General features: G+C 44.4%; 1 protein-coding gene across 1 annotated transcript in view; it reads left to right on the top strand.

Annotated features, from left to right (window-relative positions):
- The window catches only part of tmem132a (transmembrane protein 132A), an 87,693-nt gene extending 70,545 nt beyond the window's left edge, over positions 1–17,148 (top strand). Inside the window, exons 13-14 of the mRNA XM_034094650.1 lie at positions 15,805–16,438; positions 16,829–17,148. Of these exons, the coding sequence (XP_033950541.1) occupies positions 15,805–16,438; positions 16,829–17,148 (954 nt within the window). The remainder of the gene's footprint in view (positions 1–15,804; positions 16,439–16,828) is intronic.
- Positions 17,149–18,067: the final 919 nt, after the last annotated feature.

Below are 18,067 nucleotides of genomic sequence, written 5' to 3'. Positions count from 1 at the left end.
AATTCTAGCGCACTCAAGCTGGTTTCTCTGAAATTACCTACCCCACCCACCATGAAATACATTTACTTTTCCACGATATTGAAATGTATTGAGATGCACCTGTATATGTATATATATGTATATATAAATATATATATATATATTTATATATATTTATATTACAGAACAACGGTATAATCAACAGTAATGCAAAAAGCAGAAGATGTAACAAACAAATAATAATAATTATTATTCTTAAAATCAATGTGGTGTACTTCTTTGACGTGCCTTTAAAAACAGAGGCGGTCTTGAGGTGCTCCTCCAGCACAGTGTGCAGGAAACAAAATCCACCAATCTCCTGAAAATGACCGAAGAGTGTGTCCCGTCATGCCCACGCAAAGCCAACTCAAAAGCCCCACAAAACTTCATTATTTTGGATAAAATATGCCTGTTTTTATCCACCTCCTCATTGTGTTTCCTCACCGCAATCCTGTGACCGTTGTCCAGCTGCGTAGCAGTTTCTTACTTGGGGCGAAACAATAATCGCCCCTCTGGTAGTAGTTTTGAGGACGCTGATTGGCTAGATTTTATGACACACGTTCATATCTTGAATCAGCAATTGGCTAACCTACTACAGAGACCCGCCTCTGTGGGGAGATTTCTCCATCGCCCCAGCACAGTACTTCAGTCATACAGTGTACTAGAAAAAGCATATATTTTGCGCAAATTATTTTAAAGCTCCCATGTCATGGCCATTTCTACTGATCATAATTCCATTGTTGAGGTATACTAAAATAGATTCATACTGTGCAATTTTCCAAACTCACATTGCTGCGAGGAGCGGACAGGCTTCCGTGTCGGCGATACAGCGAGAACAAGCTAAACTCATCCTGAGCACACACAAACCCGAAGTAAAAACAATGGCTGATTCAAGATATGAACGTGTGGCTTGATATTGAGTAAGAAAAAGGTTTATAACGCTGTGAGCATGGGTCTGCGGAGAGCATTTCTCTGCGATCCCAACTGAGCAGCCCGAAAAACGTTTACCCATTTCAACAGTCGTGGTAGATACCTTGTTTGTTTTAAACATCATAAATACACAAACAACAATGAATACTTACAGGTTGTGTGCCCGAATCTCCCACTGGTCCAAACAAAGTAGGAACAGCATGGTTCTTCAGTGCCCTACGCTGTACATATCTGGCATGCATCCTGAAAGGTTTGGGAAGCTTTGTTTCGTGAAAGGCTGGCAGAGGGTGCGGCCATAGCTCTGGGCGTGACTACTGGGTATCCCTACGTAGTGATACCCAGGAAGTAAATGAGAAATCTCCAACGAGACGTTTTGGGGAGGTATTTTCTGTGTTAGAGTTTTACTCGCTACAGGGTGTACTTTGAGGGTTTGTGACTCTGCAGACCGTTTACATGCAGAAAAACCTTCATAACACACAAGGGGATGGGTAAGAACCGGAAAAGCATGACATGGGACCTTTAAAATCATATTTTACACATATTTCTGTGTGCATTCCATATTTTGAACACAAATATTGACAATTTATATAATTAATTAGTATTATTATTATTATTATATTGGCCAGCCGCCACTGTTCATCAGAACATGCAGCCGACATTAGCGACACAACCTTCTTCGGAATTACGCTAAGAGTCATAACTTGCTTTCGCCACTAGATGGTGATGGTTAAAAAACTGACGAGCTGGTAATGTTTATGACGGATGTATTTTGTAATACACACATTCCTTACATTTTAATTTACAATAAAGTATTCTGTAGGAGCCATGATCAATATTGATTGGTTGGCTTGGGTCACATGGGTATGGGTGGCTGTCAAGGGGTGGACTCAGAGGCATGAACTCAAATGCACAACTCAGACTCAGACTCGGGTGGTTTTCAAAAATAAAGACTTTCCTGGAATTTACACAGTAACAAAAACAAGAAACACAAAATCACTCTTCCGAGGAAAAACTAAATGCAATAATCGTGATCATGATAAAACAGGATACGGCCATGGAGCAGGCTTGAACGTGCTCATGAATAAGAAACGAACTGGCACTGGACAGGTGGGGACTAACACAATATACACAAGGTGAGGGGAACAGGTGGAAACAATCAGGAACACAGGAGACACAGGGGCGGGGAGCATGGAGTTCTGAAACGAGAGGAGGAATACTTTTCACAATAAGACAGAGGGCACGGAAGAAAGGGACATGACACAACTAATATAAGAATACACTTTCATGACATGACAGTGGCACTCATTATAATCCTGTTCACCTGTGTGAGGTGTGGGTGTGTGGAAGAGAGGGTGACACGGGGCCGTTGTACTTTTTTGTTGACCGCAAGATTACAATTGCTTTGATTATAAACAGTGTATTTGTCTGAGAACCGAGTTTTTTCATTAAACTACCATACTACGAAACAGAGCTTCAGATCTCAGCGAGTACTTGTTCAGCGTGTCGTACAACAGCAAACAGCCCGGCCTCTCAGCGACTTGGTTTGTTTCCTGCTGTCGCTACATGTTGTCAACATAAAACAACAAGCACAAAAGGCGTAAAGCGATCATCGTCAAACAGCGCATGGATCAAGGATCTACTGGATGAGAATGGAGATATGGAAATAATTCACGTAGGTAAGAACTGGCTGTTAATAGAGACTGCAGTTTGGAACGCGGATCACAGCCAGGTAAGCCTCACCGCTGCATGTGCACATATTCACCGCTGTGTAACTCCGCTCTGCCGCGTGGAAGTCGCGTTGCTCTGTTGATGTGGAAATGTGGAAATGTGATGCTTTGGAGGAATGGTCTTCCGATCTTTGAGTGTGTTGCAATCAGACGAATGCACTGAGGAAGCTTGAATAAATGTCAAATAAATGTTGACGTTGAAGGTGTTGAAATGGACTATGGGAAAAGAGAACTCACTGCGAAGGCATCGGTAAATAACATCGAAACACTTCAACGGGAACGTAAAACCAGTGTGAACAAAATAAAAGCACTCAAACCAGAAATAAAAGGACACAAAATGCCTCACGTGTGCAAACTCATTTAGATACATTAATTCAACTGGGTGAAAAGCCATTATTTCACATGCTGATTCCTTTACTCCCAGAGGATGAACTGAAGAAACAAGAGGAATGGTTTGCCAGTATCTTGGAATGCAGTGAAAGCTTTCAGAGGGACATTAAACAGTGGTTAAAGAGCCACAAGAGGATTCTGCCACAACGACTGCTGCTGTGCCAGATACTCCAACAACAGATGACCTGCAAGAGGATTCTGCCACAACGACTGCTGCTGTGCCGGATACTCCAACAACAGATGACCTGCAAGAGGATTCTGCCACAACGACTGCTGCTGTGCCGGATACTCCAACAACAGATGACCTGCAAGAGGATGAACAACCAAGTGACAGTGTGTCAAACGTGGAGATCGGAAGAAGAGCAGCCCGATCACAACATTCTGCTTTGGGGGAAAAGTCTGCATCTTCGACTGCTTTGTCTGCATGCCTTAAAACAGACTTGGCAGCTTTAATGGCAAGATATTATTAAAGGACAAACATGAACTGGAGGAAGTGGAGGAGTGAATAAGGAGCAAACTTCAGATGGAGGAGGAACGAATAAGGAGGAGAAAGGAGCAACTTCAGATGGAGGAGGATATTGCAGCACACATTGCTAAATTAGATGTGTTGCAAACAGGGAGCATCCTAAGTGGGAAAAGTTCAAAAACAAGGCATTCGGATGGAATGAACTCTTACATCGAACAAAGAAACCTTAAACCACAAGTCCTCTACACTGCTAAGGACAATAGAAATGCTCCACAAATGTTGCTAAACCAAAGGGAGGCGAGCAATGACTTCTTGGATCCAACAACACGGCCTAATAAGAACATGTCACCTTGGTTCCTTTCCTCAGAGCCAGTATCCCAGAAAAAATCCACTTTGAAAACACAAATGAATTATGGAGATAGCTTGAACGCAAGTGAAGATCAAAACAACATACTGGGCATTATGAGAAAACAGAATGAAATAACCACGCTGTTCAGACAACAGCAATGCCTCTCATCCTCGCCAAAGCGAGAGATTCCCGGTTTTGATGGCATTAAAATATCACACATTTATGAAGGCTTTTGAGAATGGTGTTGAGAAAAACACAAACAGCTCCAGTGAGCGACTCTACTTTCTGGAGCAGTACACTCAGGGTCATCCCAAAGGACTTGTTGGAAGTTGCCAGCACGTATCCAGAGAGGGGATACGTCGAGGCTAAAGCTCTAATCCAGGAGCAGTTTGGAAATGAGCAGTTTGGAAATGAGCAGTTTGGAAATGAGCAGAAAGTGGCATCTGCTTATCTGCAAAAGGCTCTTTCATGGCCTCCTATAATAACCGAGGATGTTAAGGCTCTGCAAGACTACAGCTTCTTCCTTGGATCGTGTGCAAACGCAATGGTGGATGGAGCTGAGGAAAGTATACCAGCTTTCCTCCAGAACCTGCCCATCGACGATGGTCCCTTCACAGCCAGCGAAGTCCACAGTGAGAGAGGGCAAAAGTGCTGGGCCAGATGGCATACCCCCGGAGGTCCTAAAGTACTGTGATCTCGATGACCTCATCCTAGACTTTTGCAACCTCGCTCTACTGCACAACATGCAGCCTGATATATGGTCTCTCTCCAACATCATCCCGGTGCCTAAAGCTGGAGACCTCTCAAAGCCAGACAACTACCGAGGCATCAGCCTGACATGTATCACCGCAAAGGTTTACAACCGGATGATACTGAACAGGATACGGCACGCCATCGACCCTCACCTGAGGGAGAACCAGAATGGCTTTCGAGAGGGGAGAACCACCGCAGCCCAGATCTTGGTGCTAAGGAGAATGATCGAGGAGGTGAAAAAGGATAACCTGACTGCTGTACTGTGTTTTATCGACTTCAAAAAGGCATTTGACTCGATCCACAGAAGCACAATGATGAAGATCCTTGAGGCCTACGGTGTCCCTCCCAATCTACTCTGGGCAATAGAGACCATGTACGCAGGAACAAGGGCCAGGGTGGTGACCCCAGACGGCAACAGCGAGGAGTTTGACATCCTGGCTCGGGTAATGCAAGGGGACACCCTGGCCCCCTTCCTCTTCATCATGGTCTTGGATTATGCGCTCAGGAAGGCCATCAGTGGATGAGAGCAGGATCTTGGCTTCACTCTAACACCAAGGAGGTTGAGACGACACCCCACAGTAGTCCTGTCAGACCTGGACTTTGCGGACGACATCAGCCTGCTCTCCGACAGCGTGGAGCAAGCACAGGAACTCCTGCACAGAGTGGAGTCAGAGTGTGCCAAGGTTAGCCTGAGGCTAAACGCCAAGAAAACTGAGGTTATTACCTATAACATCTTACAGGAACATCCACCTCTGACAACAACAGAAGGCACTGTGCTTAAAGAAGTGAAGGCCTTCAAGTACCTGGGCTCATGGGTCAACTCAACCGAGCAAGATCTTAAGGTAAGGAAGGCACTTGCATGGAGGGCCCTGAACGGCATGACCAGTGTATGGAACTCCAACCTCCCCCGTCAAATCAAAGTCAGCTTCTTCTATGCAACGGTAGAGTCTGTTCTCCTCTATGGCAGTGAATGCTGGACCCTGAAGCCAACCCTGCAAAAGTCTCTAGACGGATGCTACACCAGAATGTTGCGAGCAGTACTTAACATCAGCAAGAGTGTACATGTAACCAACAAGATCCTGTACAAGGGAATACCAAGGGTGAGCGAGGACATGCAGCCAGGAGAATGAGACTAGCAGGACATCGCCAAAGGCATCAAGAGCTGCCAGCCGGCAAATTGGTGCTGTGGGAACCAACACACGGGCATCGGTCACGAGGACGTCCCGCACAAACATACGTGGACGTACTCAAGAACAACGCAGGAGCACAAAGTACCAATGAACTGGCCAGATGCATGGAGAACCGGGATGACTGGAAGCGACGATAGAGGGCTCGTCTGAGGGCGACCTAGAGAAACGCAACGTAAGAGGTGCAGTATTTGCATGAGCTTGACATGGCTGTGAATATGATGATCATAATAAGAAAGTTACCTTACCAATTCAGAGACAAGTGGAGAACTTTAGCGTGTGAGCTGCAGCAGAAGAACAACCGCAGAGCAACATTCTTTGACATCACACACTTCATTGAGAGACAAGTTAAAATCTTCACCGACCCAGTGTTTGGAAACATTCAAGATGCTCCCTTCATAACAACAAATACGGCTTCAAACAGATCACAGCCTCGCTCACATTTCGTAGGAACTATCTTTGCCACCACTGTAGCTCTTGTAGAAAATAGATAGACAGATACTGAAGGGAAGGAACACATTCTGACAAAATGGAGGACATGTCTGTGCTGCGGAGGAGGTCACGCCTTGGACTCGTGCCATCAGCTTGAAAAGGGAACACACAAAGAGAAGATAGGCTTCTTGATGGAAAAGGGTGTCTGTTTCGGCTGTTTGTGCGTGGGGCACATTAGCAGAAATTGCAATAAGCAAATTTCATGTTCAAAATGTGGCTTCAAACATCCAACCATACTTCACATCCCTTCCAAAGAAGCTAGACACAATCCTGCTCAAGCCAAGAATACATCGGAGCTATCAGTGGACAGCGCACTGGTTTCAATTGGCCTTACAGGGGCTGGTGATGACAATTGCAAACTTCCCATAGTTCCAGTGCCAGTCAAGTCAACGAAGGGCAGCAAGTGTTCGGACTAGAAGTGGCTGGCTTAAAAAATGACAATTTCTTTGCCACAAAGCAACACCCAAGAGTGCATGCCTGCCAGCAGTGGGAACATTCCTAGACAAGCGGACCTACAGAGATGGCCTCATCTGAAAAATGTTAATTTGCCTGAAATAAATGCAGGGATTGGACTGTTGATAGGAACCAATGTGGCTAAGGCCTTGGAACCATTGGAATTCATACGCCAGGGGTGCCCAACCAGTCGATCGACTGGTTGGGCACCCCTGTCATACGCAGTGTGGATGACGGACCCTATGCAAGCAGGACAATCCTGGGCTGGACAGTGAATGGACCACTAGAAGGAGTGAGTGGGAATGCAATGGACTTTGACAAACCAGAAGTATCTGTGAACAGAATCTCAGTTGTGAATTTGGATGGACCTTGGCAACAGCAGTTCAGCACAGACTTCCCTGAATGCAGATTGGAGGAACAAGCTGGAATGTCAAGAGAGGATCTCAAGTTTAAGAAGTTTGCAAAGAGAGTGTTTTTTCAGCAAGAGGCGAAGAGGAAGTGTAAAAAGAAAAGTTTTAAAGATGAGAAGAAGCCTCATCTCAAATCCCAACAAAAGCCCTCTCCTTCAACGGCTGCTCAGAAAGGCCCCCGCTGCAAACAAAGAAATGGAGAACAGGATGAAGTGGACCAACGTGCTCTACAAGGCCGAAGGACTCAGAGTCAAAGACGACGAGGACATGCTGCGCTCCTCGTTAAAGGAGTGGGGCGATCAAAGCGAGAATATCGTGGAGAAGATGCAGAAATGGCAGGAAGAGACGGAAGAACATCAGTGACATCTTTTCCACAGTATTGACTCTTTTCGACAGACTTAAAGGACACTAAGGATTATCTTTGGCTGAGCCAAGGTGGTGGTACCTTTGGGCCTAACTGACTTGTGACTCGTACACAGAAAAGAAGAAGGACAACTACACATACATTAACTGCAACTGCATGGACTTGATTACTAAGTTATAATTGTCACATGTCTCACATTTGAATAATGTTAGTAATTAGTATGTAGACTATCCTAATAATTAGAGGCTGGTGTGTAGGAGCCATGATCGCTGTTGATTGGTTGGCTTGGGTCACATGGGTATGGGTGGCACTCATTATAATCCTGTTCACCTGTGTGGGTGTGTGGAAGAGAGGGTGACACAGGGCCATTGTACTTTTTTGTTGACCGCAAGATTACAATTGCTTTGATTATAACAGTTTATTTGTCTGAGAACCGAGTTTTTTCATTAAACTACCATACTACGAAACAGAGCTTCAGATCTCAGCGAGTACTTACAACAGCAAACAGGCCCGGCCTCCGCCTCTCAGCGACTTACTTTGTTTCCTGCGGTCGCTACATATTCCGTTAGGCCTACTTAAAGGGCCGATGTCATGGCCATTTCTACTGATCATAATTCCATTATTGAGCTATACTAAAATAGATTTATACTGTGCAATTTTCCAAACTTACATTGGTTTCTCATACAGTATCTCTGTAAAGTATGTGTATTCACCGGTATTCACTCTCTGTCCTAAACGGTTTATAACACTGTGAGCATGGGTCTGCGGAGAGCATTTATCCGAGATCCCAACTTAGCAACCCGAAAAACGTGCATTTAAACAGTCGTGGTAGATACCTTGTTTGTTTTAAACATCATAAATACACAAACAACAATGAATATTTACAGGTTGTGTGCCCACACCCCCTGCTGGTCCAAACAAAGTAGGAACAGCATTGTTCTTCAGTGCCCTACGCCAGTGATTCTCAAACTTTTTTCAATAATGTACCCCCTTTGAAAAAAAAATTCAGCCACGTACCCCCTGATCAGCGCAAAAACTATTCGTGTTTTGAAATATGTGTAACTCTGTTAATATAAAACCCACACTGCTCAAACTTCCTTACTTTTCCTAAAATTAGTATAGTTATCTATTTTATCTAGGCAGATATTATGCAATTAAACAAATACATAAAAACAAGGGTAATTCCGATTTATTAGATAACGGTGCATGGTTTAGAAAAATAATAACATATTAGATTCCAGTATCCTGAGACCCGCCTGTGATCTGAACGATTGGGGTGTACACTGAAAACAGTGGACCTGAGCAAGTAGTTATGTGGACTGCAAATAGTATTCTTCCTTTAGAAAAACAGACATAGAATTCGGTTCTGGTGCACTCCGGCAGGACAACTGAACTCAATTGAAATGCAAAAGCCCACAGCGGCGGTGTCACAATGCTTTAATCTGAATTCATAATATAATCAGAGTTATCTGTAGATGGCAAATAGAAACGACATGTATTAGTGCTGTCATCCTCTGCCCTGTCAGTGAGCAACCTAAAAGATCAAGGGGAAATAAATGAATGCATGCCAGCTGTTCTGTGACTCTTCAGACGGCCATCCCCTGCCCAAACTACCTGCAGTTGGATTTAAATCTTTATGTTTACATACAAATTGAAAGATTTTTTTACCTGTTTTCATACATGTATTTATTTATTTCAATCATCCAGTTAGTATGAATGTTTTCCTGCCTTCCTGCCACAACTCCACAAACAAACGACACGTATTACAAACACTAACAGGAACAGTGTACAAAACACCATCTTCAAACTAATGCATTTGGTTTTGCAAGTAAACAACATATCTATCAAACAAACACATTGCATTTCTCTAATAAATAATGTTTCATAAACAAAATACAGCATAGACATTACAAGTACACAAAAACATTGTCTACGAGTACAAAAAAAAGCACGTGACTTTTGACAGGAATATTCCATCGTGGTTGTGCTGAGGATTCTCCACGGAGCAGGGGGCGCTAGAGACACTGCTGTCATCAGACTGGCTGTTACTGCTCTGCTCCACCCCCCTCCGTTTGAATGGACTCAGTAGAGCTTTTTTGTGAGAAAATCCCAGGATGTATCCTAACCACGGATGTATCCTAACCAGGATGTATCGTAACCAGGATGTATCGTAACCAGGATGTATCGTAACCAGGATGTATCGTAACCACGGATGTATCCTAACCAGGATGTATCCTAACCAGGATGTATCGTAACCACGGATGTATCCTAACCACGGATGTATCGTAACCACGGACGTATCGTAACCACGGACGTATCCTAACCACGGATGTATCGTAACCAGGATGTATCGTAACCACGGACGTATCGTAACCACGGATGTATCCTAACCACGGATGTATCCTAACCAGGATGTATCCTAACCAGGATGTATCGTAACCAGGATGTATCGTAACCACGGAAGTATCCTAACCACGGATGTATCCTAACCAGGATGTATCCTAACCACGGATGTATCCTAACCACGGACGTATCGTAACCACGGACGTATCGTAACCACGGACGTATCCTAACCACGGACGTATCCTAACCAGGATGTATCCTAACCAGGATGTATCCTAACCACGGATGTATCCTAACCAGGATGTATCCTAACCACGGATGTATCCTAACCAGGATGTATCCTAACCACGGATGTATCCTAACCAGGATGTATCCTAACCACGATGTATCCTAACCACGGATGTATCGTAACCAGGATGTATCCTAACCACGGATGTATCGTAACCACGCATGTATCCTAACCACGGACGTATCCTAACCACGGACGTATCCTAACCACGGATGTATCCTAACCAGGATGTATCCTAACCAGGATGTATCCTAACCACGGATGTATCCTAATGTATCCTAACCACAGACGTATCCTAACCAGGATGTATCCTAACCACGGATGTATCCTAACCAGCATGTATCCTAACCACGGATGTATCCTAACCACGGACGTATCCTAACCACGGATGTATCGTAACCACGGACGTATCCTAACCAGGATGTATCCTAACCAGGATGTATCCTAACCACGGATGTATCCTAACCAGGATGTATCCTAACCACGGTGCAATATTCCTGCCAAAAGTCCAAAACATATTTGTGTGTACTTGTAAGATCTACGCTGTATTTATTTCTGAAACATGATTTGTTATAGATATGCAATGTGTTTGTTTGATAGATATGTTTTTTACTTGCAAAGCGAAATGCATTAGTTTGTAGATGGTGTTTTGTATTTGTAAACCACCCTGTCGTACATGGCGTTTGTTTGTGGAGTTATGCAGGAATTTATCTCCATACTTTTTGTTTAAATGCACCAGATAATGTTCTAAAAAGGACATTAAGAGGATTTGCCTAAATTATAAATATATATATATATATTTATATATATATATACAAATTGAAAGATTTTTTTACCTGTTTTCATACATGTATTTATTTATTTCAATCATCCAGTTAGTATGAATGTTTTCCTGCCTTCCTGCCACAACTCCACAAACAAACGACACGTATTACAAACACTAACAGGAACAGTGTACAAAACACCATCTTCAAACTAATGCATTTGGTTTTGCAAGTAAACAACATATCTATCAAACAAACACATTGCATTTCTCTAATAAATAATGTTTCATAAACAAAATACAGCATAGACATTACAAGTACACAAAAACATTGTCTACGAGTACAAAAAAAAGCACGTGACTTTTGACAGGAATATTCCATCGTGGTTGTGCTGAGGATTCTCCACGGAGCAGGGGGCGCTAGAGACACTGCTGTCATCAGACTGGCTGTTACTGCTCTGCTCCACCCCCCTCCGTTTGAATGGACTCAGTAGAGCTTTTTTGTGAGAAAATCCCAGGATGTATCCTAACCACGGATGTATCCTAACCAGGATGTATCGTAACCAGGATGTATCGTAACCACGGATGTATCCTAACCAGGATGTATCCTAACCAGGATGTATCGTAACCAGGATGTATCGTAACCACGGATGTATCGTAACCACGGATGTATCCTAACCAGGATGTATCGTAACCAGGATGTATCCTAACCAGGATGTATCCTAACCAGGATGTATCGTAACCAGGATGTATCGTAACCACGGATGTATCCTAACCACGGATGTATCCTAACCACGGATGTATCGTAACCACGGACGTATCGTAACCACGGACGTATCCTAACCACGGATGTATCGTAACCAGGATGTATCGTAACCACGGACGTATCGTAACCACGGACGTATCCTAACCACGGATGTATCCTAACCAGGATGTATCCTAACCAGGATGTATCGTAACCAGGATGTATCGTAACCACGGAAGTATCCTAACCACGGATGTATCCTAACCAGGATGTATCCTAACCACGGATGTATCCTAACCACGGACGTATCGTAACCACGGACGTATCGTAACCACGGACGTATCCTAACCACGGACGTATCCTAACCAGGATGTATCCTAACCAGGATGTATCCTAACCACGGATGTATCCTAACCAGGATGTATCCTAACCACGGATGTATCCTAACCAGGATGTATCCTAACCACGGATGTATCCTAACCAGGATGTATCCTAACCACGATGTATCCTAACCACGGATGTATCGTAACCAGGATGTATCCTAACCACGGATGTATCGTAACCACGCATGTATCCTAACCACGGACGTATCCTAACCACGGACGTATCCTAACCACGGATGTATCCTAACCAGGATGTATCCTAACCAGGATGTATCCTAACCACGGATGTATCCTAACCAGGATGTATCCTAACCAGGATGTATCCTAACCACGGATGTATCCTAACCAGCATGTATCCTAACCACGGATGTATCCTAATGTATCCTAACCACGGACGTATCCTAACCAGGATGTATCCTAACCACGGATGTATCCTAACCAGCATGTATCCTAACCACGGATGTATCCTAACCACGGACGTATCCTAACCACGGATGTATCCTAACCACGGACGTATCCTAACCACGGATGTAACGTAACCACGGACGTATCCTAACCAGGATGTATCCTAACCAGGATGTATCCTAACCACGGATGTATCCTAACCAGGATGTATCCTAACCACGGTGCAATATTCCTGCCAAAAGTCCAAAACATATTTGTGTGTACTTGTAAGATCTACGCTGTATTTATTTCTGAAACATGATTTGTTATAGATATGCAATGTGTTTGTTTGATAGATATGTTTTTTACTTGCAAAGCGAAATGCATTAGTTTGTAGATGGTGTTTTGTATTTGTAAACCACCCTGTCGTACATGGCGTTTGTTTGTGGAGTTATGCAGGAATTTATCTCCATACTTTTTGTTTAAATGCACCAGATAATGTTCTAAAAAGGACATTAAGAGGATTTGCCTAAATTATAAATAAATAATAAACTGTTGGAATATAAATAATTATTAACTTTTTCATTTTCTAGATTGTCTACTGTCTGGGGTATTGGCAGCGAACTCAAAGCAGAAAAACATTAACACTGTATATTTAAGTATTTGTTTGAATATTCCAAGCGATAACAATCTCGATCACAATAATCAACAGTGTTATCGCATATTGCAGTGGTACAAGATCAACAAGAACAGTGTGTGCACGAGATGGAAGGCTATCTGCTGTGGGCCGAGCGGCAGATAGTTGGAGATGTGGATTAATGATGTGAAATATAATCAACTCTTAAAGGTCACCGATAATGCAAAAATGTACCTTCTGATGTCTTTTATACATAACTATATGTCCCCATGTGTAAGGAGACTCACAAAGTGTCAGCAAATACAACCCTCTCTCTTTCCTCCGTACCCACAATACAGCTGATCCAGATTTGCTGCATCATGACGACATTACTAAAATGTGGGCTGGCTTTACGTTGAACTCCTGGCAACGTCCCGCCCAACCGATAGTCCGCTATCAGAAACGTTGCTGTATCAGAAACAATGCGCAACAAGTAACAGGGTTGCCAACTTTGGGTACCTGGCTGGAGTGAGATTTTGATATCATGGGTTTAATTACACATACTGTATGCGCACTAAATGACTGCTTTCGTGTCAGCAGCGGGACCTTAGCATATATATAGGATATATATACAAATACACAATATTGGACACAGACTATAAAGGGCACAACGTTTCATTCACTAATGAAAGTCAAACACATGTTTGTTTCCACTGTTTTATTGTGTGCCTGTCGCGATAAGCAATTAGTTGACTTATCGTACCATAAATAAAAATGAACTCGATAACTTTTCTGACCTCGATACATTTCCATTTACATGAGGATGTGACTAGCAGTTTGAAAGGATGCACTTGAATTATTATTATATATTGTCATTATGTCAGTGGTCTAAAATGGTCATACAACGGTGCTGACAATATTATCGTTTATCGCAATCATTTCCTGGAAAATGTATCCAACAAAATTAATTATCGTGAGAGGCCTATACATGAAACACACACACACACACACACACACACACACACACACACACACACACACACACACACACACACACACACACACACACACACACACACACACACACACACACAAATCTACAGACTTACTCCAAACTGTCAAATATATTAATTAACACACTCTCACTCTCATACACTCGTTGACTCTATGTTGGCCGAGTAGAACAATAAGCAGCAGACTTTTTGCTTTATCATTTCTACTGGATCTTAGATCTGAGCATGCGCAATACGGGTCGGGGATTGACCAACCGGCTCCCACTGCTCTGCTGTCTGTTAACGTTGTTAAGAGTGGTGGGGGAGGGGAGGGAGCGGAACGAAACGTTGTAAATAACCAACCAAAAACGATCGCCGGTTCATCTTGTTTTTGGCGTGAGAATAGTTTGGCCAGCGTGAGAGCATGAGATTGAGAGTGAAAGCGTGTGTCACACGCCAGATGCGTGAGAGTTGGCAACCCTGAAGTAATATGGTCTGTGTTTACATTAGCAAGCATAGCTAGCACTCAGAGCTAACGCTGTGCTGGAGAGAATATGTGTAAAGAAGCAGGAAATAAAAGGTACTGTCCTTGTAGTAAACCCGCGAGAGAGAATGCGCTTGTCTCCTCCCGTGTGGACTACTGCATTGGTGTCCTATTTGGGGTACCCAACAAAACCCTGGACAGGCTCCAGTACGTCCAACACTGTACTGCCAGGGTACTCACACACATCACTCCCACCCTCATTCACCTACACTGGCTGCCGGTCAAATCCTGCATATCTTATAAAATCCTCCTCCTGACTTACAAGTCCCTCCATGCCCATGCCCCCCAGTACTTATCGGACCTCCTCCTCCCACATGCCCCGACCCAGAACCTGCGGTCTTCAGACTCCGGCCTGCTTACCACACCCCGCACCAACCTGCGAACCTTCGGAGACAGAGCTTTCAGTGTGGCAGACCCCACCCTCTGGGACGTGGGTCCGCAACATCCCCACGCTTGACGCCTTTAAAAGGGCCTTCAAGTCCCATCTGTTTGCCAAGGCCTTCGCTCCCTAATTTATTTTGTTGTTTGGTCTGTCAGACATTTGTCTGACTGTTTTTGTTTTTTTGTTTATCTTTGTTTTACTTTGTTTTTTGCTGTAAAGTGACCTTGGGTCCCCTGAAAGGCGCTATATAAATCTAAGTTATTATTATATTATTATTATAAGCTCCATACTGTTTCAGAAATAATCCTTGATGTGGTTTGGAACATAATATGGCGTTTAATCACGGCAGCGTTTAGCTGAGTTTCTGCTGGTGGACAGCCTTCTCTTCTCACTGCTTGCATGCGGACAAAGGGGCGTGACCAGCAGCTGCTCCAAAGGGGCGTGACCAGCAGCTGCTCCAAAGGGGCGTGACCAGCAGCTGCTCCAACGGGGCGCGGTCAGCAGCAGCTCCAAAGGGGCGCGGTCAGCAGCAGCTCCAAAGGGGCGCGGTCAGCAGCAGCTCGGTAACATTTAAAGGGCCAGGCCCAGAATCAGCACTTTAGTAACAGGGCTGAAATAGTAGAGTAAGGCATGCTACAATGGGTGATCTGATTGGTATTATGAGCAAAACACTTCAGAGAATTGTTTTTATAAATATGGCCCTATATATATAGCACAATATTCAATTTAGATAGCTGCTGATTGAAAACAATTGGCCAACTTTTATTCACGTATTAAATCACACCTGATAATAATCTCAACACCCTTATGTTGTCACTTTGCAGGAGGCTTCCATCAGCGTCTGGCTCCAGTTCAGTGACGACACTGCCTCCCTCCTCTCTTCCTTCTGGGACCTTCCCTTTTTCTTGCATCTCTCCTCATTGGCTGAGACTGTAGTTGTGGTGACACCCATTCCCAGCCAACGCATCTTTGCCAAGGGTGATGGAGGCGGGCCTTTACTGCGTGCAGAACTTTTGGTCACTACCTGCACTGACCAACCAATCACCTCCAAGTCTATCAGTGAAGGGGAAGGGGATTGGATGGACAGCGGAAGAGGGGGAACCAGGAGGCTGGCTGGAGGATCGGGTTGGATAAGAGTCAACCTAGACCACGGCTTCTTACTGCCTGATGGGGAAAGGGATGAGGAAGGCGATACGTTCGGGCTTCACATTACAGACACGCTGGTTGAGTCGGACAGCGACATCTATGCAGCAAACTTTGACGGGGACGAAAGTGAAAATGTTAGCAGTGACTACTATAATGTGACTAAGATCAATGTTAAGAGACCTGATAACAACTGGAATGATGTGGGCAACAGAGGAATGGTCAGTCAGAATAATCTGGAAAGAGCTGTGCTCATGCCAATCCTGGAGGAGGGTGTTGTGTACTTCTCCCCTAGCAAGGAGAAAGAAGAAGAGGGAGAGGAAGGGCAGGGAGGGGGAGAGGAAGGGCAGGGAGAGGGAGAGGAAGGGCAGGGAGGGGGAGAGGAAGGTCAGGGAGAGGGAGAGGAAGGGCAGGGAGGGGGAGAGGAAGGGCAGGGAGAGGGAGAGGAAGGGCAGGGAGGGGGAGACGAAGGGCAGGGAGAGGGAGAGGAAGGGCAGGGAGGAGGAGAGGAAGGGCAGGGAGAGGGAGAGGAAGGGCAGGGAGGGGGAGAGGAAGGGCAGGGAGAGGGAGAGGAAGGGCAGGGAGGGGGAGAGGAAGGGCAGGGAGGAGGAGAGGAAGGGCAGGGAGAGGGAGAGGAAGGGCAGGGAGAGGGAGAGGAAGGGCAGGGAGAGGGAGAGGAAGGGCAGGGAGAGGGAGAGGAAGGGCAGGGAGAGGAAGGGCAGGGAGGGGGAGAGCTGGAGCTGGGTGTGGGGGCTGTCCTCTCTCTGCTCTGTCTCTCTGCTGTCCTGTGCCTGGCTAACTGTCTGCCCTGCGCCCTGCAGGACAGAAGGAGCCCACTGATGGGGGAGAACAGGGAAGCAGGACTAGAGCGAGCCGCAGAGAAAGAAGAGGAAAAGGAGAGGGAAAAGATGGAAGTAGAGAACAGCAAAAAAGATGAGAGAAATAAGACAGAAGGTGAATATAGGATAGAGCAACATGATATGAACAGTACAGATGATATGAAAGAAGTAGAGATCATTTGCTGATAGACAGTATGTGCAGGTATTCACAAGGACCATGAAGCAAGCTGCTGTGTAACAGCGTGCTTTCACCTTGATAGAACAATCACTAGGAATGCATCAATGTAACATTCTGAGCCGATACTGATGTTTTTGTCATTGTTGTTTATTTAGTTATATTACTGTTAATTATCACTTTCTGTGTCAGGAATACAAACATACACTGAATCAATACTCTGTAGACGGTTTGTGATCTCTCTGCTCTGCATGTATTTGTTACCCGCAGTGGAAAGCTCACATAACCTGTTTGAGCCTTTGTTCAGGCTGTTGGCCAACTCATGGAAACCAGAACCAAGATCACATCGAAAACAAAACTACTGGATCATTTAGCATCCTACAAATCTGGGCCGGGTGGTATGTCCTTAATGTATGCAGTGTAAATAAAGCTGATTAAAGAGTCTGTGACGTCACTCATAGCTTCCTTCGGAGCACATAAGCAGACGAGGACAAAGAGGAGCCAAGGTAGGCCTGGCTGCCATCGAGTTTGAAGCTACCAAACTAGCTGAGGCTAACAAGCTAGGCTAACATGCTCAGCATCGCTGCCCTGCATTGCTAGCTTAGCCTGCGTATGTTGCTCCCATAGCATGTTGATTTAGGTAAGTAAATATAATACAGCAAAACTTCATATAATTGCTGATAAGAAAAGACTTTTTGATTTTCAACTGCTATAGGTTTAAACAATTGAATCAAGCAAGGGTGCATTTATATTTTTACATGACTTTAATTTATGTTTATTTGGTACTTGATGGTATTTAATATGATTGCATCAAAGACGCACTGAACCTTGATTATGTTTCTAGGCCTATTTAGTAATTTTTTTGGTAATGATCAACGATTCAAAAATACTTTTTGTCACTGATACAGATGATAACAGTCTGTTGGTTTA

The sequence above is a fragment of the Pseudochaenichthys georgianus genome, chromosome 1, assembly GCF_902827115.2.
Source record: "Pseudochaenichthys georgianus chromosome 1, fPseGeo1.2, whole genome shotgun sequence".
NCBI lineage: Eukaryota > Metazoa > Chordata > Actinopteri > Perciformes > Channichthyidae > Pseudochaenichthys > Pseudochaenichthys georgianus.
This window is presented reverse-complemented; position numbering and strand designations above follow the sequence as displayed.